Source organism: Callithrix jacchus, chromosome 1 (genome assembly GCF_049354715.1).
Source record: "Callithrix jacchus isolate 240 chromosome 1, calJac240_pri, whole genome shotgun sequence".
Taxonomy (NCBI): Eukaryota; Metazoa; Chordata; class Mammalia; order Primates; family Cebidae; genus Callithrix; species Callithrix jacchus.
The window spans coordinates 65,947,048-65,972,509 of record NC_133502.1 but is presented as its reverse complement, the minus strand read 5'-3'; the positions used below and the strand labels follow the sequence as shown (position 1 = coordinate 65,972,509).

Sequence of the window (25,462 nt, the reverse complement as noted above, 5' to 3'; positions counted from 1 at the left end):
GTGGGAATCTCAGGAGAAGGATGTGGTCAGGGGCTTTTGTGGAGGTTGGAATAAGCATTATTAGTCAAGGGGCTCAACTGCCATGTATGGTAGGTCTCGAATACCGTTTCTCCAAAATAACCGATGTCCCCCCAAACACAAACTTCCTCGACTCGGATCAAACTCAATCCTGCAGCATGTTCTGAGATTCTGTACTCGCCTCACTTCCCCCGATTGTCAGTTTTGGAGGAGCCATTCCTTCATCATCCATGTTTGCATCCTCCACACCGCTCATTGTTAAGTGCTTAGTGCGTTTGCTATCGTGGAGTGGACATAATAATCAGGTTAGCGACTTAATAACTGTTAGTGGTGGAGCTTTAAAGCCAATTTGAAAGTTTATCTTTCCCCCCAAAGGCAAAAGCAGTCGTTCCTTTTCTCAAAAGAGAATTTTAAACAGAACTGGGTCTTTGGTGTCCTGCCTAAAGCCGACAAAGAAAGAGGGTCACGGTTGGGGGTGGGGGTGAGGGGCGATACAGAACCCTCTTCTGGTGGTGCCTTGCCCGGAGCCCCAGGATAGAGCCCTGGCGCGCTCCCAACGCGAATCGGCGACTCCGTGGGGAGCGCGGTGCGGAGGTGCCCGTCTCACCCTACCCCTTGTGGGGTGCGAGGCTCAATTTCCCGCTGGTCCTGAGATGCGAATGAAGTGGTGTGAAGGGTTGGGCTTTTTTTTTTGTTCCTAAAAATGCAACGAACAAAAAAAAAAGTACAACAATCCAAACCCAACCATCTTATTATACGGCAGCTTAATTGGAAGACTTTCTTCCCGGGTGGCTCCATCCAGGACGGCGCCGCGTCCAGTCGAGCCCACCGTCTGGGCGAACGGCGACCACTTCCCGGAGCAGCGGCCCAGCACCTGCGGGCGGGAATCTGGCGCGCGCAGGCCTCTGGAAGGGAGAAAAGCCCGCAGCCCAGCCCTCCCGTTCCCGGGTGGGTGGCGGGAGCCAGAGGCGGTTGGAGGCGACAGGAGCCGGCGGCTGCTGTAGACGCCGGAAGAAGCGCGGTCGCACCGGCTCCCTCCGTTGGGACAAGGCGCGGTCGGGGAGGCGGGGCCCGAGGTGCCTGCGGAGGCGGGCGACGGGGCGAGAGGGGGGGAAGGAGGCGGGGCGGGGGGGAGGGAGGAGAGGAGGGGCGGGGGGGGGGGAGGGAGGAGAGGAGGGGCGGGGGCGGAGCTCGCTGGAACTGCGAGTCCATTTTGCGGCGGTGCCGGGCGCGTACCGTGCGGTTCGTGCTGTTGGAGGACAGGGGGTAGCGCGGCCTCTCCCGCTCGCCGGAGGTCAGAGATAAGTACCCGTTGCCCGGCTACTCTCGGGGAAGCGGGGTGGTTCTCGAGCCTGCAGTGAGGGTGGGGACTTGCCCAGGCCAGCACGGACCTGCGTGGGTTGGGGACTGGCGAAGGCCTTCTGAGCTCCAGTCCCCGCAGCACGTTGGAAACCAGCGGGGCACAGTCACAGGCGTGGGGAGGAGAGGTCTGCGTTGGGCGCCGGGGCAGTGTATCTGTGGTCCCGAAGACCTGCTCCGGCCCTGCTACCAGCGTCTTCACATCTAGAAAAGAAAAGATGGGTGTGGGCCCTGTGTTAGAGCGCGCTGCCTGCGTCTGGCGCTGACCTGGAGAAGACGTTGCTTGGCGCCGGGGGAGGGCGCCCTAATCGAGAAGCTGCTTAATACAAAGAGCTCCAGGCTCCTGGCGCTTCACAAGGTCTAAACAGCCTGGCTTTATTTGTGGGGGCGATTGAAAAAAACGAAGGTCAGGATTTAGGGTCCTGTGCATACAGATGCGTAATACTGTTCTTTTTTTCTTTCTTTGCAGAAGCCTCTAGTTCGTTAGTCAAAACGTGAAAAAAAGACCTGGGAAATAGTAACCCTGCCAAATATATCAGCTTGTAGCAGACAGAGGTAAACTACAATAGTTTTCCTGTTATCCTCACTTAAAAAAAAAAACCCAAAAAAACCAATTTCAGTAGGCCCCACAATCTTCTAAAATGGAACTGTGTGTAGAATAGTATGTTCCCATCCACTTTCACTGTGGTCTTTGTTCTTTTTCATATTTTGTTAAAACTTAGAAAAATAGAATTCACTTTTAGCAATTATTTATGTGGTATTTATTTTAAATATATCCAAACATTTATATTAGAGGGTCTTACGCACTTTTTTCCTAGTTTTTTTTTTTTTCCTCTTCTATGCTTAGTGATTGTCAGGCTGCTAGGGCTTGTAGAACAGGGCTTGAGTTTTCTAGAGACCTTTATACAATAGGCATTTTAAAAGCAGAATTTCATTTACACAGGCACTCCTAGTAGAACTTGATGGAGCTGTTGATTAACTGGTTATACTTCCTTCTTGCACACTGGGAGCTTCCCTATCCTTCCCTACAAATAACTTTTCTTTTTCTCCTTTCTACCACCTGGCTTACTAAACCTCCCTGGGAAGCCCTTGCATAACACGGGGCTGTTCTGTTCATTCCGTGCATTTATGATAATTTATCTGGCCTTAATTCTGCCACAGCTTTTGTTCAGATATGCTCATTTTCATGACACTGCTTTGTATCTGATATCCTATGTAATATTTGTTTTGCCTTGCCTTGAAATTACAGTTCAAGTTTAGAACCTTTTCTTGCTTGATACACTAATGCTACAAAATAACACCTTAAATGTGTACAGTTTGCATCTATGTAATTAAACCTTATGTTTGTATAGTTTAGTAGTTTATGGAATTCTAACACATTACTGTTTCCAACAACACTAATAATACAGGAGTTATTAAATTATTTTTAGGTAGCTAGAAAGGGTAAAAGTTATCGGTGGAATTTTCCTTTAATAAAAAGTAGTCCCGCTGGGCGCAGTGGCTCATGCCTGTAATCCCAGCACTTTGGGAGGTCCAGGCGGGCTTATCATGAGGTCAGGAGTTTGACACCAGCCTGACCAACATGCTGTAACGCCATCTCTATTAAATATAGAAAATTAGCCGGGTTTCATGGCGTGCACTGGTAAACCCAGCTACTTAGGAGGCTGAGGCAGGAGAATCCCTTGAACCCGGGAGGCGGAGGTTGCAGTGAGCCGAGATTGCACCACTGCATTCCAGCCTGGGCGACAGAGCGAAACTCAATCTCAAAAAAAAAACAAAACAAAAACAAAAACCCTCTGCTGGGCACAGTGGCTCACACATGTAATCCTAGCACTTTTGGAGGCTGAGGCAGGTGGATCACTTGAGGTCAGGAGTCCCAAGACTAGCCTGGCCAATACTGTAAAATCTCATCTCTACTAAAAATACAAAAATTAGCTGGGCACGTGCCTGTAATCACAGCTACTCGGGAGGCTGAGGAAGAAGAATCGTTTGAACCTAGGAGGCAGAGGTTGCAGTGAGCGGACATCGCGCCACTGCACTTCAGCCTGGGCAAGAGTGAGAATTTGTCTGGAAAAAAAAAATTGGCCCCTAAACCATTTCTTTACTAACAGAAAGCAGCCTGAAAAGTCAAGCAGCAAGCAGAAATATGCAAGCTAGAAGCTTTTATATGTCAATGTCGCCAGCTGTATTTGGAAGCCAGGTACCTTCAGTATGGTCTCCCGCTCCCTTTTCCTTGGCGACCCCAGGTAGAAGCCACATTTGCATAATGAAATTTTTTTTTTTTTTTGAGCTGTAGTTTCGCTCTTGTTGCCTATCCTGTAGTGCAATGGCGGGATGTCAGCTCACCTCAACCTGCACCTCCCAGGTTCAAGCAGTTCTCCTGCCTCAGCCTCCTGAGTAGCTGGGATTACATGCTAATTTTGTATTTTTTGTAGAGATGGGGTTTCTCCATGTTGGTTGGGCTGGTCTCAAACTTCGGACCTCAGGTGATCTGCCTCCTAAAGTGCTAGGCTTACAGGGCCAGTTTTTCCCTGGGCTATGTAAATGGCACACCTGGTCAAACCAGTCTCCTGGGCCCTGTGTAAATCTGTCACCCCGTCCCTACCGCTTTTTCAATTTTCTGTACAAAATCGATTGCATTCTATCTCAAACCCTGAGACCCTCTCTTGGGTGACCCGCTTTCTCAGCATGAGGAAGCTTTCTTTATTAAACTTTCCCCTCCTGAGCTCCTAAACCCACTCCTCGTGTGTGTCCCTGTCCTGAATTCTTTCTTGGCGTGAGACAACCACAGGGGTATCCCTGAGACAACGGAGCCCTTTCATTATGAAGTAAATACTGTAAAAATAATTTGAGCTGGGCGCGGTGGCTCACGCCTGTAATCCCAGCAGTTTGGGAGGCTGAGGCGGGTGGATCACGAGGTCAAGAGATCAAGACCATCCTGGTCAACATGGTGAAACCCCGTCTCTACTAAAAATACAAAAAATTAGCTGGGCATGGTGGTGCACGCCTGTAATTCCAGCTACTCAGGAGGCTGAGGCAGGAGAATTGCCTGAACCCAGGAGGCGGAGGTTGTGGTTAGCCAAGATCGCGCCATTGCACTCCAGCCTGGGTAACGAGCGAAACTCCGTCTCAAAAAAAAATAATAATTTGAAAATTTTTTTCTAATAGATGGGATTCTCAGCTGTGTTGCCCAGGCTGGTCTTGAACTGGGCTCAAGGGATCTCCTGCTTCAGCCTTCAGAGTAGCTGGGCAGTTTCTGTGCTTTCTCTTTCACTGGAGAGCCTCTTAAACCTAGTTTGTAAAAATTGCAGAATTTCAGAAGGGATTTTAGAGAGCTCATGATTATACTTCATTTTATGAATAAGAATACTGAGTTCATGAGTCACTTTCTAGGTAGTGCTAAGGTCTAAGAATTAGAAAACTCAGGCTCTGTGATGCCTAGTTTTCTGTGTAGAGTTGATACATCTTCATTTTTTGAGTGCTGGAGGTGTCATAGTTTTTTGACTCCTAAAGGTGGACATTTATCTAGATGATTTCTAAGATGCTTGCCCAGTATTTCTTTCATTTCTACCCCATAACTTTTATTACCATCTATTGCCAATATATATATAGGTAAGACACAGATGCAGACTAATGTTAACTGCCTTCAACTGTTTTATATTTTAAACTCGGGTAGGTACGATAACAAGTGTCTTATTCTTGTTTTTTTACTAAGTCTTAAAAAAGTATGGTTTTGTTATAAGGTTAGGAACTGCATAGAGAGGTAGAGCACTCTCCTACATCGATTAGAGTTCATAAAGTGATATTATATACCCTTTCTAGAGAGAAGCCTAGTCATCTTTTCAAGAAAGGTGTCCTTACTCTTTGACCCAGAAGAGTAAATTACTCTTTGACAATTTAAAATAATTGTCTATGGAAATAAGAAGAGCTGTGGAGCAAGACTTTCCTCTACAAGGTGTTAATCTAAATGTCACAATACTCCCCCAAAAAACCCCCACACAGAAAACAACAAAAACATCAAACCCATAAATAAGCAATAAGAAAGCATATCATCGACATGGACTGTTATATTTTTCTAGAATATATAATGATAGGAGAAAGACATGTAATAAATGGATAAGGTAGATACACAATTGTATTATGCTACCAGTTTTGTTAAAATATGTGCACATACGGCTGGGCACAGTGGCTCACATCTGTAATCCCAGGACTTTGGGAGGATGAGGTGGGCAGATCACCTGAGGTGTCAGGAGTTCTAGACCAGCCTGACTAACATGGTGAAACCCCATCTCTACTAAAGATAAAAAACATCAGCCAGGTGTGGTGGTGCATGCCTGTAATCCCAGCTACTCCGTAGGCTGAGGCAGGAGAATTGCTTGAAGATGCAGTTCTGCCCGCCTCGGCCTCCTCCAGGTGGAGGTTGCAATGAGCCAGGGTTGTGCCACTGCACTCCAGCCTGGGCGACAGAGTGAGGCTCTGTCTAAAAAAAAAAAACAAGAGTAATAGCATCTTTGTAAATGTTCTACATTTCTGAATTTAGGTCAGGAATTATCGTTTGGCTTATCTTTTATTTTTTTATATCTTTTTAAATATCTTTAGATCATTGGATTATCCATTTTAGTTCTTCATGAAAGACACTGCCATTGTCAGTATGTTGGTCTGGGACTCTATATACTAGAATGATAATAAAAGAATAGAATGCTGACTGGGCATAATGGCGTATGCCTATAGTTCCAGCAATTTGGGAAGCCAGGGTGGTAGGATCACTTGAGGCCAGGAGTTTGAGACCAGCCTGGGAAACATAGCAAGAGTGTCTCCACAAAAGTAGAAAAATTAGCTGGGCATGGTGGCATGCAGTTGTAGTCCAGCTACTCAGGAGGATAAGGTAGGAAGATCACTTAAGCCCAGGAGTTCAAGGCTGTAGAGAGCTATGATTGTACCACTGTACTCTAGCCTGGGTAACAGAGCGAGACTTTTTTTTTTTATTAAAAAAGGACTGTGCTCACCTCTAATAACAGTACAGGTGTCCTTTCACATATATAACAATTATATTCCAGTCAAGCTTCCTATAAAGCAAATCCCCATAATATGAATTCTAATTTTAGTTCATTTCTTTTTTAATTCTTTCCACCTTTCTTTGTGGAAATGAGGTCTCACCATGTTGCCCAGGGTGGTCTCAAACTCCTGGATTCAAGCAGTTCTCCTGCTTAAGCCTCCCAAAGTGCTGGGATTACATTCATTTCTGTTAAAGACACATTTTTAATGAAAAAATTTTTTGTAGATAATTAAAATTACTGTCTCTCCTTGTGGCATAAGCCCCCCCCAGGTGTATCCTACTTGGCAGTGGTGTGACTCAATTTAAAACTCTCAGAGGAGCTCTTCTTTTTTCTCCCTGCCTGTTTGCAGTATTGACTATGAGCTAGGCATGCCAACAGAACATGTAGCCAACCTGAAAACTGCTTAAGGTCAAGGATAATTAACTTTCTCCTTCATATATTATGAGGCCACGTTTACTTAGAATAAGATATGCATATAATTCTGCACTGAGCTGTAGGAACTTTGTTCATATTAGAAATGTTTCTAATAGTGAACTCATAATGCTTATTTTTAGTTGACAGAATATTAGAGACTAAATAAGTAGTCCATATGTCTAGATAAAACTATCTACCAAATGCTGGACTTTGACAGTACTTTTTTTTAAATTTATTTTTTTGAGAGATGGGGTCTTGCTCTGTCACCCAGGCTGGAGTGCGCTGGCACAATCATCGTTTACTGTAACCTTGAACTTCTGGGCTCAAGTGATACTCCTGCGTCAGGCTCCCAGCTATCTGGGACCATAGGTGTGTGCCACAGCACTGGGCTATTTTTTTTTTTTTTTTTTTTAGTTTTGGAGGAATGGGGTCTTGCTATGTTGTGTAAGCTGGTCTTGAACTCCTGGGCTCAAGCAGTCGTCTTGCCTTGGCCTCCCAAAGTGTTAGCATTGCAGGAATGAGCCACCACACCCAACCAACAGTATTTTTTGAAAGCAGGTATTAACCTCAAATACAAAGTCATATGATTGAATATCACTCACAAAAGATTATTTTGTTTTAGGGAAAAAAAATTCCACCTTCATTTAAACCCATTTACTTTTATTTGGGAGGAAAGAAACCAGACATTTCTGGTTCATAAAACCTTTTCAGAAGGCTGTAATTTCAACTTAACTTTTTTTTTGTTTTAAAGACAGTCTTGCTCTGTTGCTCAGGCTAGAGTACAGTGGTGCGATCTTACCTCCCTGCAACCTCCACCTCCAGGATTCAAGCAACTGACCTGCCTTCAGCCTCCTAAGTAGCTGGTACTACAGGTGCCACCACCATGCCTGGCTAATTTTTGTATATTTAGTAAAAATGAGGTTTCACCATGTTGCCAGGCTGGTCTTGAACTCCTGACCTCAGGTGATCTGCCTGCCTCAGTCTCCCACGGTGCTGGGATTACAGGTATAAGCCACTACACTTGGCCACTTAATTAAGTCTTAACAGTTAATTCTTACTCTTAATTCAAGTTCTTAACAGGTCAAGAAAAATATCTGAGTTTGGTTGGTATCAGACCAGGGGAATAATTTAGTCTACATTATGCTTCAATTAAATTCAGATACTTTTTTTCAAACTGATTTCATCTGGGTGTGGGAGAATGGCATTGAACACCTTTTAGGGTCCATCTAGATTTCTAGTAATCATATATAAATAGGAATATCTGATTTAGCTGGTATCCTAAAATACTATTGATTTAACCTGTTTATGGCTAGTGTTCCATTATTGGAACACTAAATTAGTGGGAATTACTTATATCCTGCTCAAGGTCATTGCCAAGGTCTTTTCACACACAAAAAATTGCAACTTCCAGCATAAATGGATTAATGCTGCAGATTTACCGGAATTACAGAATGACTTGGGTGATTATCAAGTGAAATAGGAAAAAGGAAAAGATTGTAAGGTAGAGGGGTGAGGGATAAGGACAGAATGAGAGGAAGTTAATAGATCGTATTCATTAAAACACTGTGGGGAAGATGAGTTAAAAGAAATATAAGACTGGGTGCAGTGGCTTATATCTGTAATCCCAGCAGTTTGGGAGGCTGAGGGGTGAGGATCACCTGAGGTCAGGAACTCAAGACCAGCCTGGCCAAATGGTAAAATCCTGTCTCTATTAAAAATACAAAAAATTAGCTGGTCGTGATGGTGGGCACCTGTAATCCCAGCTGTTTGGGAGGCTGAGGCAGGAGAATCACTTGAACCCAGGAGGTGAAGGTTGCAGTGAGTCCAGATCACACCATTGCCCTTCAGCCTGGGCAACAAGAGCAAAACTTTGTCTCAAAAAAAGAAAAATAAGCAGGAAAGAGTCAAGGCTCAATTGTGGTACAGAGAAAAAAATGAAGGAAAAAAAATTTTTCTGAGTGGTCTGAACTAGTGAGGTAAGGAATGGCCTGGTTTATATTTTTGAGAATTTCACCTTAGTCTGACAACCCTTTGTGAACTTTCTGAGTAGAGGAACTTTCCAGGCTGGTGAACCTTCTGTCCTATCTCTATTTTGCCCTGTTAGGATCCCTGCTAGAAATATCTTGGAAATTGTAGTTAATCTTCATTCTATAATACCAGAAAAGTTCGGTTACTTATTGACTTAAATGGACACATAGGTAACTTTTATATTGTTTGCAAGAGCCACACAACAATCAGATATATTAGATACTGTATGTAATATATTTTCATTTTTAGGGATTATATCTGAAACCTGATCTGTTTATCCTACTTTGTCCTGTTTTGATGATATAAGTCATAGAGATGCTATATATAATATATTAATTTTCATTTATAGAGATTATATCTGAAACCTGATTTCTGTATCTTACTTTGTCCTGTTTTGGTCACTGAAGTCATGAGACAGTCTCTAAAAGAATAGAGTAGTAACATTGATATAGAGTACTTAAAACAAAAACTTAGTAAATAATTTTCATATGCTTTTTTTTTTTTTGAGATAGTCTCACTCTGTTGCCCAGGCTGGAGTGCTCTTGGCTCACTGCAACCTCTGCCTCCCGGATGCAAGTGATTCCCCTGCCTCACCTCCTGAGTAACTGGGATTACAGGCATGCACCACCATGCCCGACTAATTTTTGTATTTTTAGTACAGATGGGGTTTCACCGTGTTGGTCAGGCTGGTCCCCAATTCCTGACCTCCTGATCTGCCCACCTAGGTCTCCCAAAGTGCTGGGATTACAGGCATGAGCCACCATGCCTAGCTCTCATATACCTTTTAAAACAGCTGTACAAATGAGGAGACAAACTAATATGTATAAGTGGTATGTAAGAGGTCACAGACTGACAGCCAGACAAGTATGTTAATCTCCTCACAGGCCTGGATTCAGAGACTTCCAATACATTAAATTTTTTATTTATAAAAGATGAAACTTTAGGCTGGGCATGATGGCTCACACCTGTAATCCCAGCACTTTGGGAAGCCAAGGTGAGCAGATCACTTGAGGCCAGGTGTTTGAGACCAGCCTGGCCAATATGGTGAAACCTCATCTCTACTAAAAATATGAAAATAAGCCGGACATGGTGGCAGGCACCTGTAATCCCAGCTACTTAGGAGGATGAGGCAGGAGAATCGCTTGAACCCAGGAAGTGGAGGCTGTAGTGAGCTGAGATGGTGCCATTGCACTCTGACCTGGGTGACAGAGCAAGACTCCGTCTCAAAAAACAAAACAAAACAAAACAAAAAAACAACCTGTACTATGTGAGATTAAACTTATGAGGCTTATATGTAGCTAATGTTTTCAAAGTGTTACTTTTTTAACTCAGTATAGTTTTCTTACAATTGGCTCTTTAGTTTTTCCCCATTTTATTGTGAAAACATTCAAACATAGACAAAACTCAGAAGAATATTATAGTAAGTATTCTTATATGCTCTCTCTAGATTTTGATAGTTGTTAATTAGACCCTTGGTTTCAAGAAAATTTATTAATGGGTGTCTTTTTTTTTTTTTTTGAGATGAAGTCTGTCTCTGTTATCCCAGCCTGGAGTGCAGTGGTGTGATCTCAGCTCACTGCAACCTCTGCCGCCTGGTTCAGGCGATTCTCCTGCCTCAGCCTGCCGAATAGCTTGGATTACAGGCACCTGCCAATATACCTGGCTAATTTTTGTATTTTTAGTAGAGACAGGGTTTCACCATCTTGACCAGGCTGGTTTTGAACTCCTGACTTCATGATCTACCTGTCTCAGCCTCCCAAAGTGCTGAGATTATAGGTGTGAGCCACTGCACCCAGCCTAATGGATCTCATACTAAAATATAGTAAGGTGCAGTGGCTCATGCCTGTAGTCCCAGTTACTCTGGAGCCTGAGGTGGGAGAATATAGTATACTATTTGAAATTAATTAACTAGCGTGCTCAGAGGAAATGATTTTAATTTTTTAAAATGAGCCATTTTATTATAGAAATTATTTTGAAATAGGATTTGTGGCTCTCAGTTCAGTAAAGTTTAGCATAATTTAATGTCTGCGAAGTTTCAGTGTTTGCTGTCTAGCCATCAGATATTTAGGTACTGTTTTAAAATTCCTGCATTCAAAGATGCCTCAAAGCAGGATGGAAATTTCTTTTAAATCCTTAAGCTAAAAGCATAATATATTGGGTTTTCTTTTTGTTACCTAATGGAAAATGGAAAAACAAAAACAAAAGCATGGGTAACATTTTGAACAACTTTATATTACTAACAGCCAATGGAATTTAAAGACCCTAATAGGAAAATTTCTTTTATTAATAGATTTTATAAGGAGAAATTAACTTTTGTTTGATAGTGAATGAGTACGTTTTGCCGTATAATCATTTTAGGTTGATCTCTTAAAAGAATTCTAGAAGTCTAATGCATACATATTAACTCTACTATTTTATGATGGTTTTACTTTGTAAGTATTGGCTTTTCCATTTTTATTATTTTAGTGGTTGTGTTATGGTTCTCATTTATAGAAGCTATTGTGAAATACTAATTGAGGTACGATTGATAAAGCACTTTTTGTAAACTTTCTGGTTTGTGGATAGCTTCACAACTTGTTCAAAAGCCTGTAGTGGTGGTATGCAGCTATGCATTTGTTTAAAACTGTAAATCAAAACGTGAATTTTATTGTATGGAAATTTAAAAGTATATATATTAGAAAATATCAATATGGCAGGAGAACAAGGTTGACTTTTATCTCACAACTAGTGTCTACTACCATCTCTGGAAACTTTAAAAAGTTGTCAGCTTTAAAAATTGTTGCTAGAAAATACTTGGGAAGTTTTTAATTGGTGGGAAAAGGTATTTGTGCTTCAAAATGTAAGAGTTTTCTGGGTATTCAGAAACATTCAAAGGAAGAAAATGAATTTTGGAAAACTTGCTTGCCTTTATGTGCAAATTTAAGTTGATATTTGAACAGTGAATAATTTTGTTTACATAAAGTCTTTTGACTTTTATATTGGGAAAAAAAACTAACTTGAGGCCTAGTGCTGTGGCTCACGCTTGTAATCACCACTTTGGGAGGCTTAGTTGAGCAGATCGATTGAGCTCAGGAGTTTGAGACCAGCCTAGGCAACATGGCGAAACACCAACTATACAAAAAAGTACAAAATTGGGAATGGTGGTATGTGCCTGTAGTACTAAGTACTCATGAGGGTAAGGTGGGAAGATCACCTGAGCCCGGGAGGTCAAGGCTACAGTGAGCTGTGTTTGGGCCACTACACTCCAGCCTGGGCAACAGTGATGTTCTCTCAAAAAAACAATAAAACAGACTGGGCATGGTGGCTCACGCCTGTAATCCAAGCACTTCTGGAGGCTGAGGTGGGTGGATCATTTGAGGTCACAAGTTCAACAACAGCCTGGCCAACAAAGTAAAAGCCCTGTAATCTTTATGGTTTGTGGATAGCTTCACAGTAAAAGCCCATCTAGTAAAAACAGCCAAGATGGTGACAGTGCACTAGAGTCTGGGTGACAGAGACCCTGTCTCAAAAAAAAAAAAAAAAAAAAAAAAAAGGCCAGTGAGGTGGCTAACACCTGTAATCCCAGCATTTTGGGAGGCCAAGGCAGGTGGATCACCTGAGGGCAGAAGTTCGAGACCAGCCTGGCCAACATGGTGAAACCCTGTCTCTAGTAAAAATACAAAAATTAGCTGGATGTGGTGGCATGCGCCTGTAATGCCAGCTACTCAGGAGGCTGAGGCAGGAGAATCACTTGAACCTGGGAGACTGAGATCGCAGTGAGCCGAGATTGCACCATTGCACTCCAGCCTGGGTGACAAGAGTCAAACTTCCTTTAAAAACAAACCAAAAGAACAGAAATCCCGAAAAAGGGTTAGAGGGGATGTATGCTTTTTTAGTTTGTGTCAAAGGAGTAAGCTGGGTTGATTACTTCAGATTTTCTGTTAGCTATACTTTTAAGATTCTGTAAGTTACTTTACTGTGAAGAGTACCTTTTATTTATGAGACTAAAAGCTTTAACTTTTATTATCCTTTAAAGCTTTGGAGGCAACAAAGAAGCCTGCCATGGTTTCTTGGACCAGGTAATAGAGTCTGTGGAAGTGGTCACATAGCTTTGTCTTAGAGAAGGTTTTGAGTATAAAGAGAAGGCATAAAACTAAAAAGGAAGAAGAGAAAGGAAAATATTTAAAGTGAATGAAAATAAGTATCTTTAATTTATAAACCAAAATTTATAAGTTAATTCACTAAAAATAAAATGAGGAGCTATTGTAATTTTGGTGTAATTTTTCCAAAAAGAGACTTTCCAAATTAGTATTCTTTCCCCCTCTGGTTCATTTTAAGTGCTGTAAGTTGATCATGACCTTGGAATGACTTTATTTCTAAGTTTTCCTGTGTGTGACATTTTCCTTTTCACTTTTGATCACACTTGATTGCCTTAAAATTCTTTTTGTGTTGTATCCTTCTCAGTTTTCTTCAGAGTTTCTCTTTGCCTTGTGAGCTCTTTTTCTCCTCCTCATCTCAATCACTTGGTATATTGTTTTCTTCTTATTTAATATGCTTGGTTGGATAGGATTCTCTGGAAGTATTACTATTGCAAGGATGAGTACATTAGGTTTATTTTGTTGAGTGTTGGCCCTTACCACTTTCCTGTTTGTATTGCCTTCTCAAAAACCTGGCCTTTGTGTGGTAGATTTTTTAGGCAAAAGATAGACAGTAATGGAGGTGAGAAGTATGGAGGAGGACTGGGGTTGGCAGATCATCAAAAGTTTGCCTTTATTGTTCTGAAAGTTTTTGTGTTTTACAGCTGTGTGGTAACCTCTTTCAGAAGACACGCTAAGTTTAGTTTTATAGCCATTCTTTTTCCAATGGGTTTCAAAGGTTATATGATTTGTCATATCACAAGATTTTTCAGAAAAATCAGCTAATTACACATTTTTTTGCAATATGACACTAAATTTGAGACAGAATAATCTTTGCTTTATTTCTCCATATATTATATATTATAAATACATGTATCTTACAATGTAATATAAAGCCATAAACTGGCTGGCGCAGTGGTCATGCCTGTAATCCTAGCATTCTGGGAGGTTGAGGGGGGTGAATCACCCGAGGTCAGGAATTTGAGACCAGCTTAGGCAACACGGTAAAAACCCCGTCTCCAGAAAAAAATACAAAAATTAGCCAGGCATGATGGTGGGCGCCTGTAGTCCTCAGTTACCCAGGAAGCTGAGGCAGGACAATCACTTGAACTTGGAGGCGGAGGTTGCAGTGATCCAAGACTGTGACATAGCACTTCAGTCTAGGCAACAGCGAGATTCCGTCTCAAACAAAAAAGTATTTAAAAAATTTTTGAGATGGAGTCTCGCTCTGTCACCAGGCTGGAGTGCAGTGGCATCATCCCCGCTTACTGCATGCAACCTCTGCCTGTAATTTTAGTAGAAACAGGGTTTCATCATGTTGGCCAGGATATTTTTGATCTCTTGACCTTGTGATCTGCCCACCTTGGCCTAAAGTGCTGGGATTACAGGCATGAGCCACCGTGCCTGTAGTCATTTTTCATTATAGATGGTCTACAGATTAAGTCCTATTTTATTATTTTGGTGATAATGTGATGTGTATATTTGTATGTATCCCTAAGTAAAGTGAATGTAGAAATATGTATTACTTTGGTTTTATAACTTTAGAGATAAATGTATATTTAAAATAAACTTGTGGCCTGGTGCAGTGGCTCACACTGTGATCCCAGTGCTTGGCAAGGCTGAGGCAGGAGGATTGCTTGAGGCCAGCCTGGTAAACATAGCAAGACCTGGTCTCTCTATTAAAAAAAAGTAGCTAGGTGTAATGGTGCATGCCCATAGTCTTAGCTACTTGAGAAGCTGAGGCAGGAGGATTGCTTGAGCCCAGGAGTTTGAGGCTGCAGTAAGCTATAATTAGGCTACTGCACTCCAGCCTGGACAATAGAGCAAGACCCTGTCTCTAAAAATAAAAAGTAATAAACCAGCATTGAGGAATGTTATTGCCTAGATCAGGGATCTCAAATATTTTGGTCTTAAGACACTTTTACACTCTTAAAAATTGAGAATCCTGGCCTGTAATGTCAGTACTTTGGCAGGCTGAGGTGGGAGGATTACTTGAGCCCAGCAGTATGAGACTAGCCTACGCAATACGGTGAGACCTCGTCTCTTCAAATAAACTAAGAAAAAATTAGCTGGGTCTGGTGGCATGTGCCTGTAGTCCAGCTGCTCAGCGGTTGAGGCTTGAGTCTGAGAGGCAGAAGTTGCAGGGTATGGAGATTGCACTACTGTACTCCAGCCTTAATGAAAGAGCTGTCTCAAAAAAAAAAAAAAAATTGGGAATCCCAATAACTTTTATGTTTATACTGTCAACTCTATCAGAAATTAAAACAATTTTTTAAAATACTCATTTAAAATAACAGTGATAAACCCATTACAAGTTAACAAATGATTTAGGAAAATAACTATTTTCTAAAACAAAACTAAGAGAAGCATGGCATTGCTTTATATATTTATAGGGGTCTAATGAATGGCTATTTAATAGAAGACAGCGGGAGTCTTTTGTCTGCTTCTGTATTCAACCTGTTGCAATAAATTATTTTGGTTAAAATATACAGAGGCGGCTGGGTGTGGTGGCTCATGCCTATAATCCCAGCACTTTGGGAGCGGAGGTGGGAGGACTGCCTAAGAGATGGATTTCTAGACCCTCCTGGGCAACATAGTGAGACCCTATCAAAAAATCTAAGAATAAAACATTAAAAAAAAAAAAAAAGGCCAGGCGTGGTGCCTCATGCCTGTAATCCAAGCACTTTGGAGGCCAAGGTGGGCAGATCACTTGAGGTCAGGAGTTCAAGACCAGCCTGACCAACATGGTGAAACCCCATCTTAAAAACAAACAAAAAACCCCCTAAAAATTAGCTGGGCATGGTAGTGCATACCTATAGTCTGAGTTACTTGGGAAGATCATTGGCGCCCAGGAGTTCAAGACTGCAGTGAGTTATGATCGTGCCAGTGTACTCTAGCTTGGGAGACGGGTGAGACACCCATCTCTTAAAAAAAAATGCACAAAGAAAAATCTAGGCTTACACAGATACGTAGTTGGTAAAGGAAGGAATATTATTTAAATAGTCTTTTCAGGTAAATCTTTTTTTTTTCTCTCTCAAGGCAAGATCTCACTGTCACACAGGCTGGGGTACAGTGATGCCATCTCAGTTGACTGCAGCCTCAGCCTTCCGAGTAACTGAGGCTCCAGGCACATGACACCACACATGGCTAATTTGTATTTTTTGTAGAGGCGAGGTTTTGCCATGTTGCCCAGGCTGGTCGTGAACTCCTGATGTCAAGCAGTCCACTCTCTGCAGCCTTCCAAAATGTTAGGATTACAGGCGCGAGCCACTGCACCCAGCCTGAATCTTCTGATACTATACAGGAACTCAGCAAGTGCTAGTTTCTTTGTTGGGGTATGGAATCTGAAATTGTATTTATGAACCTGTTGGTCTTTCTGGAACTTCAAATGGATTTTTTACCCATGCCTGATTTATAACATGCATTGGTGACTTGAAAAAATATTCACTGTGTTTTGCAGATCTCCAAATATTGACACATTTCATCATACATTACTCCTTCCCCCTCAAAAAAACCCTGACATTAGTTAATATCACTACCCATCTCATCATAAGTCTTTAATTAATGGGCTTATAAATGTCAAATGTTTTTCAAAATTGTAATTTTTACATAAAACCCAACTTTTTCATTGGCAAGAGATACTGTCATTTGTTTCTTTGAAATAACAAGCTCATTTTTTTTTTCAGGAAGGTGTCTGTCAGGTAGCTAAGTCTGAATAGGCATAGTTTATCATTTGTTCTTTCAGAAAGTAAAAATGGTGTTTCATGAAAAAAGCAGCTGGTTCAACTTGCAGCTCATCACTTAAGTGCTTTTTCTCCAGACAACATCTGCTGGTATGAAGAAGTGCTTTGTGTTTACTGCCTATTTTGTCACACAAAATACTAAAAAGATGTATACAGGCTTAAGATTTTATAAAATGAATGGTTTTTACTGCTAAATCAAGAACATTCTTAAATGGAACTGGTACTCTAACCCCAATTTGGGTGGTGATGAAGAATACAATTCAGTGCCTCTTATAGCTTTGCTCGATCCCTTCTAAGCCTTCGGCAGTGTCCACCCACCAGTGCTTTAAATGTCGACACAGTGCAAAATGCAAATATCTTAATGTTATAGTTTTGATCTCACAGATGCCCTGAAAGAGGGACATCCACGTTTCTGCTCACCAGATTGTGAGAATTGATGATTCTAGATAATACAAAGTGGCTTTGATTACTGTTCTGGTGGTTTAAAACCAAAAAAACCTCATTTAGTTTTCTACCTAGAAGAGTGAATCGCAGCTCTCATCTTGTGCTTTTACCTGTGATTTTAAAAACTGTAATCTTGCCTTCAAAGTAGAAAAATATGCCAATTCATAATAAAGTCTTCATGAGAGTATGTTTGAATTTCTATTTCTGTGCTGCTTTCTTTTATATAGCATGCCATTTTATATTTGTGGGCCCAGAGTAAAGAGCTCTTTCTGTTACAGACACTGAATAGCTTTGTTTTTGTCAGTAGTCAGTTCTGTTTTAAAACAATCGGTTGGGTACTGCTGGCTCAACTTGCAGTTGTCCTCGTCCTAACTCTGTCTTAGCCAAAGAGTTATTGGAAAGCCCGCACAAAGGCCTTGTGTATAGGGTGTCCTACTATTAAAGGAGCATGTTCTAGTCTCAGCAGATTAAATTTGCTTTGGTGTGCATTCCCTTACCAAATTTCTCACTTCCTTTATTTGGCTAGTTATTTCACTGAAAGATCATTTTATTTTTTTGAGATGGAGCTTCGCTGTTGTTACCCACATTGGAGTGCAGTGGCACAATCTCGGCTCACCGCAACCTCCACCTTCTGGGTTCAAGCAATTCTCCTGCCTCAGCCTCCCGAGTAGCTGGGACTACAGGCACGCACCACCATGCCCAGCTAATTTTTATATTTTTAGTAGAGATGGGGTTTCACCTTGTTGACCAGGATGGTCTCGATCTCTTGACCTTGTGATCCACCCGCCTCGGCCTCCCAAAGTGCTGGGATTATAGACGTGAGCCACCGCACCCAGCCTGAAAGATCATTTTAATGTGAAGACAGGTTCTTCTAATTATTATATAGTCCTAGTCGTGATGATTATTGGAGTAAAATTTTTTTTCTCTCTGATAGGATGTGATGGAGCTGCTTGAAGAAGATCTCACGTGCCCTATTTGTTGTAGTCTGTTTGATGATCCGCGGGTTTTGCCTTGCTCCCACAACTTCTGCAAAAAATGCTTGGAAGGTATCTTAGAGGGGAGTGTGCGGAATTCCTTGTGGAGACCAGCTCCATTCAAGTGTCCTACGTGTCGTAAGGAAACTTCAGCTACTGGAATTAATAGCCTACAGGTTAATTACTCCCTGAAGGGTATTGTGGAAAAGTATAACAAGATCAAGATCTCTCCCAAAATGCCAGTATGCAAAGTACACTTGGGGCAGCCTCTCAACATTTTCTGCCTGACTGATATGCAGCTGATTTGTGGGATCTGTGCTACTCGTGGGGACCACACCAAGCATGTCTTCTGTTCCATTGAAGATGCCTATGCTCAGGAAAGAGATGCCTTTGAGTCCCTCTTTCAGAGCTTTGAGACCTGGCGTCGGGGAGATGCTCTTTCTCGCTTGGATACCTTGGAAACTAGTAAGAGGAAGTCCCTACAGTTACTGACTAAAGATTCAGATAAAGTGAAAGAATTTTTTGAGAAGTTACAACACACGTTGGATCAAAAGAAGAATGAAATTCTGTCTGACTTTGAGACCATGAAACTTGCTGTTATGCAAGCATATGACCCAGAGATCAACAAACTCAACACCATCTTGCAGGAGCAACGGATGGCCTTTAATATTGCTGAGGCTTTCAAAGATGTGTCAGAACCCATTGTATTTCTGCAACAGATGCAGGAGTTCAGGGAGAAAATCAAAGTAATCAAGGAAACTCCTTTACCTCCCACTAATTTGCCTGCAAGCCCTTTAATGAAGAACTTTGATACTAGTCAGTGGGAAGACATAAAACTAGTTGATGTGGATAAACTTTCTTTGCCTCAAGACACTGGCACATTCATTAGCAAGATTCCCTGGAGCTTTTACAAGTTATTTTTGCCAGTTCTTCTGCTTGGCTTTGTCATTTTCTTTGGTCCTACCATATTCCTAGAATGGTCTTTATTTGATGACCTGGCAACTTGGAAAGACTGTCTTTCAAACTTCAGTTCCTATCTGACTGAATCAGCTGATTTTATGGAACAGTCAGTTTTTTACTGGGAACAGGTGACAGATGGGTTTTTCATTTTCAGTCAAAGATTCAAGAATTTTACTTTGGTGGTACTGAACAATGTGGCAGAATTTGTGTGCAAATATAAACTATTATAAAATCTGTTTCAAATATATGCAGTTCTGTCTTTTGTTAGAAATTGTTGGAGAATAGATAGTAGTAATTCAGATTTGGTCAACGGTTCTAGTCATTTTCCTCCAAAAGTATTCCTTCCAAAAATAATGTTCAAATTAGGTAGCATATATACCATACTGTTCAAATTAGGTAGCATAAAGAGAAAAGTGAAATTTAGTAGTATAGACCTAAACAGCCCCCCCGCTTTTTTTTTTTTTTTTGAATACAGTGTCTCGCACTCCTGCCTGGGTTGGAGTGCAGTGACATGATCTTGGTTCACTGCAACCTCCACCTCCCAGGTTCAAGTGATTTTCCTGCATTATTAGCCTCTTGAGTAGTTGAGATTACAGGCGCCTGCCACCATGCTCAGCCAATTTTTTTTTTTTTGGTATTTTTAGTAGAGATGGGATTTCACCATGTTGGCCAGGCTGGTCTCAAACCCCTGACCTTGTGATTCACCTGCCTCAGCCTCCCAGAGTGCTGGGATTACAGGTGTGAGCTACTGTGCCCGGCCATGAACCCCTCCCTTTTTTTTAAAGAGTGCTTTTGAAATAAGCATCCACCTCAAATATTGGTTGTATTTATGCTGTGATAAAAATAGGTGAGAGATCATATGATCTAATATTATATTGATGAGGTATAAGTAGTATAATAGTGAATGTTCAAGCATGCAGTAAAGACTACTGTTTTTTTGTTTCGTTTTTTTTTTTTTGAGATGGGAGTCTTACTGTCACCCAGGCTGGAGTGCAGTGGCGTGATCTTGGCTTACCACAACCTCTGTCTCCCAGGTTTAAGCAGTTCTGCCTCAGCCTCCTGAGTAGCGGGGGTAACAGGTGTGTGCTACCATGCCTGGCTAACTGTTTGTATTTTTAGTAGAGAAAGGGTTTCACTGTTAGCCAAGATGGTCTCAATCATCTGACCTCGTGATCCACCATGCCCAGCCAAAGACTACTCTTAAAGCACTTTTTTTTGACAGTGATCATGCTCTAATGAAATATATTGTAGAAGATTTCACACACACACACACACACACACACACACACACACACACACAACTGAAGATACTAATGAATTACATTTCCAAAACTTTCTACAGAGAGCTAATTCCTTTATCCCCAAATTGTGGTACATAAAAAACCTGGCATTTTTTTCTGGTAAGTTTACATTTTTAGGAGAGTGGAGCTTTCAGTCTGCCCTTTTCTCCTTTTTGTAGTTTTCACTGAAGATGATCAACTAGAAATGTTAGGTGGGTGTGCAAGCAAAAGCATAGATAGGTTAAAGAAAGATCCAGTGGCTGGGCATGGTGGCTTATGTCTGTAATCTCAGCATTCTGGGACACTGATGTGGAGGACTGTTTTAGGCTAGGAGTTCCAGTTTGAAACCAGCTTAGTAAACACAGTGAGACCCAGTCTACCAAAAAAAAAAAAAAAAAAAAAACAACAAAAAAACCTCAAACACATGGCAAGATGAGGAAATGGGAAGACTACCTTTTTTCTGGCAGCTATGTGCTGTGTTTCAAAGATGGCAACTGTACAACCAAACCACTTGCTTACAGAAACAATGTTTAGTGTAGTAAGACTAATTTCAAAACAGATGAAACAGCTATTACAAAGTACAAATTAATCAGCTGAACATTAATGCTGTTGTCTGCTCATATGAGATGAAGATTCTTTCATAAACTCACGTTGCTTAGAATTCATATAACAAAGAACTAACCTTATAACTGCTCTCTAGTCTGCCTTATTTCTGTCATAGAGTGAGATATTCCTTGAAAGCCCATTAAGTAGAATAGACTTTATGAAAATAGAGATATTTACCTCAGTCTTCCTTTAATTTGGTTGAGAGGAGGCAATAAACATGGGGACAGGATAAAAGGTGGCAACTAAATTTAAAGCACAGAAGAAATTATTTCCTTCTAGCTATGAGAAGAGTAAAATTGAGCTTGCCAGGAGAGGTAATGGCTGTCTCATTCCTAACACATAAAATTTAGCCACTAAATTGCTAAGGAGATCATCGTTTAAGTCCAACCCCTGCATAGTAGACAGGAAGTATGGGGAGGGAGAAGTGCTTTTCCCTTCCCAGTAATTTTAAAATGTGTGTGTGTGTAGTTTACCAGGTTTTCATGGCGAATTTTTTACAATGGAAGACAGGAATCCATTTGATGTCTATCTTCAGATATATTGGCAGTTTTCCTTAAACTATTTAGTTCCTCATCTGTTGCTTTTTCATTTTGTATACTGCAAGTTTCCAGGCAACTCAAATTTGCAAACACAGCTATAGAGACACTATTTACCTTACAGTAGTTACCTGGGAATCTAAGTCTCTGGTTTTTGTTATTCTTTCCTCCCCTCCATTGTGTAATCATGTGTGACTAGCAACACTTATGGTAGGTTGATTTCCTCAGTGTGGCTGATGGTAGCCTCTAGTTTGAAGTGAGGGAAGAATGAGTAGTCAGGAACTGGTCACTTAGAATGTGGGAGGAAAGATACTCATGACAAGGTTTTCTATGATAAAGCTGTTTCCTTCTCGTTTGGCATGCATGTTAGATGGCAGAGACCAAGAATTCAAGATGGTCGGTGGCCAGATTTTTGTAGACAGAGATGGTGTTTTATTTAGATTCATCTTAGATTTTCTGAGAACTCACCAGCTTTTATTACCCACTAACTTTTCAGACTATGTTAGGCTTTTGAGAGAGGCTCTTTTCTATGAACTTCATTCTCTGGTTGATCTCTTAAACCCATACCTGCTACAGCCAAGACCTGCTCTTGTGGAGGTGCATTTCCTAAGCCAGAACACTCAAGATTTTTTCAGGGTGTTAGGCTCCTGCAGCAAAACAATTGAGATGCTAACTGGGAGGATTACAATGTTTACAGAACAACCTTCAGCACCAACCTGGAGTAGTAACTCTTTCCCACCTCAGATGACCTTACTTCCACTGCCTGCCACAAAGACCTTCTTCCATGACCTGGTTTTCCAGGTCTGACAACCAGACTGGTGTCAGGTATTTTGTACTTTGCAGTATCTCTCTTGTATATCAGGTTGTGATGTTTCCCTCAAAATTTGAAGTTTCTCAGGCCTGCCACTTCTCCTGTAAAAGATGATTATTCAAAATCATGTTTTGGGGTAACTAGTGGAGTTGGAAATGACCAAATAATTATTTTCCAAACTGGGATACATTTTAGAAGGAAAGGGGCTACTAGGTGGGACAAAATGAATAAATGAAGACTGCCTAGAAAAAACTGGGACTATGGACATTCAAATAATGGGAGAAAATAATTTTATAGATTATGTTCCATTGCTAATGAATTGAACTTAGAAAAGAATTGCGTTATTTTTAAAAGATTCTTTCAGTGGTTCACATAAAGGCTTACTCACTGGTTTCTCTTGATTTCTTATACACTATATAATTTGTTCTTTCAGTTCTTATGATTCAACTACTGTTTTTTATTCAGCTGACTTTATTTTTAAACATCCTTAAAGACATATCTCATGGCAAATTTGGTATCCTGTTACAGCCTTGGCTCTTAAACAACTCAAAATATTGGGATAGGCTGTCAGTATGTTAAGGATAGTTGCTCCTGAGTTAATTCTTTACTTTCTCCCTCTGTTATTCTTGGCTGGATCCTAAGACTGATTTCCACTCTGCTGTCACAAACATTTCTTCCCCCTGTAAAATGTCTTAATGCTGTCCTACCATTATTTTACCAACTGTGAAAGCTGGCTTTAATTTTTTTTTTTTTTTTTGAGATGGAGTTTCGCTCTTGTTACCCAGGCTGGCGTGCAATGGCGCAATCTTTCGGCTCACCGCAACTTCCACCTCCTGGGTTCAGGCAATTCTCCTGCCTCAGCCTCCTGAGTAGCTGGGATTACAGGCACATGCCACCATGCCCAGCTAATTTTTTTGTATTTTTAGTAGAGACGGGGTTTCCCCATGTTGACCAGGATGGTCTCGATCCCTTGACCTCGTGATCCACCTGCCTCAGCCTCCCAAAGTGCTGGGATTACAGGTGTGAGCTGGCTTTCATTTTTAGGAGGAAAAGAAAATCCTGCATGTGTTCTTTATTGGTAGCATTTAAAATATACTTTTTTTGGTAAGGGTAGCCATATTTTAAGATATTTTCTTAACTTCAGCAGTAGCCAACAGGAAGGATACCAGTGTCTCTCTTAACAACACATCCTTTGGTCTTGCTTACCAACTGGAGGACACTAGGTAATATAACCATGTATGACCATTCTTAAGTGTTTACAATTTATAACTTCCTGTCCATCCAAAGAGGTTGAAATATTTTGGGGAAAAAAGAGCTAGCTAAGCTAGTAGGTTGATTGTGAAGAAAACCGAATGCCTTATCTTTATCTCAAACCTCAGTACAACTTTATTATCATTGATGGGATACTTAAGAAAACGATCATTTTTTTGGTTTTTAAAATTTGAGTGATTATGACCTCTTTGGGGATCATGCTTCAAAAAATCAGAAACCTAAAGAAAAAAAGTGTCATTGATTTTAAGAAGAAACACAGTAGGTCAAAAGAAGATGTCCTGGAAATACAAAATAATCTTTAAAAACCATAAATTTGGAGAAAGTAATTGTTACTTGAAAAACATGACTAGAAACTAAAACTGGGATTTTAGTGTGTGTACACAGTGCCAAATGGTTTCCCCTTTTTATGTTACATGTTTGTGTTTTAGAAAGAGCACAAAAGTTTTACCCATCATAATGTAAGAAAGACATTAAATTTAGACGTCCATAATAATTCCAAAACCAGAAGCTATTTTAAAATTAGCATGTACTTGCATCACCAAATGGTATTCAATTGTTTGAAGCTCAAAATTTTTTCCATAAATGTTTGTCAATTTTTAGACAGTACCAATGTAAAAGTAGAGATAGCCAATCCGAATACAGTGACATTATGGGTATCTCCAGTGATTGGGATGAAAACTCTGGCCTTAAAAGGTCCACCTGTAGTATATAATTGCCTAACTAGCAATAATTTTTATTTTTTGCTCACTCCCTGGTCTAAATCTGTCTATTCAGATATTTTTGGAAGGTTTGGAAAATGGAGAAGTGAGCCTAAATGGTGCCCAATCGTCTGGTGTATCATTCACCATATTCATTTTGTGCCATCAATATGTTTTATCACTCAGGGTTATCCTAGCAGGTTGCTCTGTTATTATCTCTCAAGTTCACAGTACTAGAAGTACTTCGCTTGCATCTTTCAGATGGCCTTTCATGTGATACCACGTTATCAATCTCAAGTTATGGTTGGTCACAGGATTCTAGAGTCTTTATTTGACTTCTTTTTGAACTGGCTCAAATGGAAAAGTGTAGTTGCTTTTAAATTTTAAAAATAAGTTTAGACTTTCTACTTCTTATTCGTTTCTTCTATTCTGTCCTTTCTTTGTGTGCCCTGAAATCTTTTTATTTTTCAATTTGTCCTCAAAGGGAGTCAAGTATTTTTTAGTTGGTGATTTCTTGCAAGTACATTCCACTTTGTTACCACCTACTATCTGTATATACTATTTGTATCTTAATTCTTTTATGAGATATTCTGTAACATTTTTTCTCTTAGACAAACATTTCTAGACTATACAGTCAAGATCTGGGGCTTGGGGGTAAATGAAATGATTTGCTAATATTGAGAATCTGTTGTATCAAACATAATAAACATTTTTTGAGATGTGCTTTGCAGTTTGATAATTTTTAGATTTTACTATTGGTTTCTTTGCCTAGAATGAGTTTCTAAATGTAAGCTACAAAAACCACTCTACTTCAAGCATGATCATTAGAAGGTTAGGGATGTCCCCAGGTATCCTTTTATCCCTTAAAACTACAGATAGTTTAGGTTTCTGCTTGAACTAATCTAAGTTAGCCTTTTCTTTTGGGCCAGAGTGCAGTGGCACCATCTCAGCTAACTGCAACTTGGGCCAGAGTGCAGTGGCACCCTCTCAGCTAACTGCAACTTGGGCCAGAGTGCAGTGGCACCATCTCAGCTAACTGCAACTTGGGCCAGAGTGCAGTGGCACCATCTCAGCTAACTGCAACTTGGGCCAGAGTGCAGTGGCACCATCTCAGCTAACTGCAACTTGGGCCAGAGTGCAGTGGCAC

At 40.8% G+C, this 25,462-nt stretch overlaps 4 protein-coding genes across 9 annotated transcripts in view; 2 read left to right on the top strand and 2 right to left on the bottom strand.

Moving 5' to 3' along the window:
- LOC128928111 (DNA-binding protein RFX8-like) overlaps positions 1 to 274 on the bottom strand; it is a 37,064-nt gene extending 36,790 nt beyond the window's left edge. The window contains 1 exon segment of the mRNA XM_078345199.1: positions 205 to 274. Coding sequence (XP_078201325.1) covers positions 205 to 274 — 70 coding nt within the window.
- Positions 275 to 715: 441 nt separating this feature from the next.
- The window catches only part of LOC103791486 (uncharacterized), an 86,912-nt gene continuing 62,165 nt past the window's right edge, over positions 716 to 25,462 (bottom strand). Inside the window, exon 8 of the mRNA XM_078345198.1 lies at positions 716 to 1,581. Coding sequence (XP_078201324.1) covers positions 716 to 1,581 — 866 coding nt within the window. The remainder of the gene's footprint in view (positions 1,582 to 25,462) is intronic.
- On the top strand, positions 965 to 19,355 carry TRIM13 (tripartite motif containing 13). Of its 6 annotated transcripts, none has more exons than XM_078357015.1 (3): positions 965 to 1,073; positions 1,847 to 1,932; positions 18,113 to 19,355. In XM_078357015.1, exon 3 carries the CDS (start codon positions 18,119 to 18,121, stop codon positions 19,340 to 19,342), a length of 1,224 nt encoding a protein of 407 aa, XP_078213141.1. In that variant the 5' UTR covers positions 965 to 1,073; positions 1,847 to 1,932; positions 18,113 to 18,118; the 3' UTR covers positions 19,343 to 19,355. The 6 variants fall into 6 exon arrangements, with proteins under 6 accessions (XP_078213141.1, XP_078213132.1, XP_002742703.1 ...); XM_078357006.1 differs by having other exon boundaries at positions 965 to 1,094; XM_002742657.6 differs by lacking the exon at positions 965 to 1,073 and adding an exon at positions 1,223 to 1,312.
- KCNRG (potassium channel regulator) lies at positions 19,363 to 25,039 on the top strand. Its single transcript, XM_008991722.6, has one exon. It carries the CDS (start codon positions 21,850 to 21,852, stop codon positions 22,339 to 22,341), a length of 492 nt encoding a protein of 163 aa, XP_008989970.2. The 5' UTR covers positions 19,363 to 21,849; the 3' UTR covers positions 22,342 to 25,039.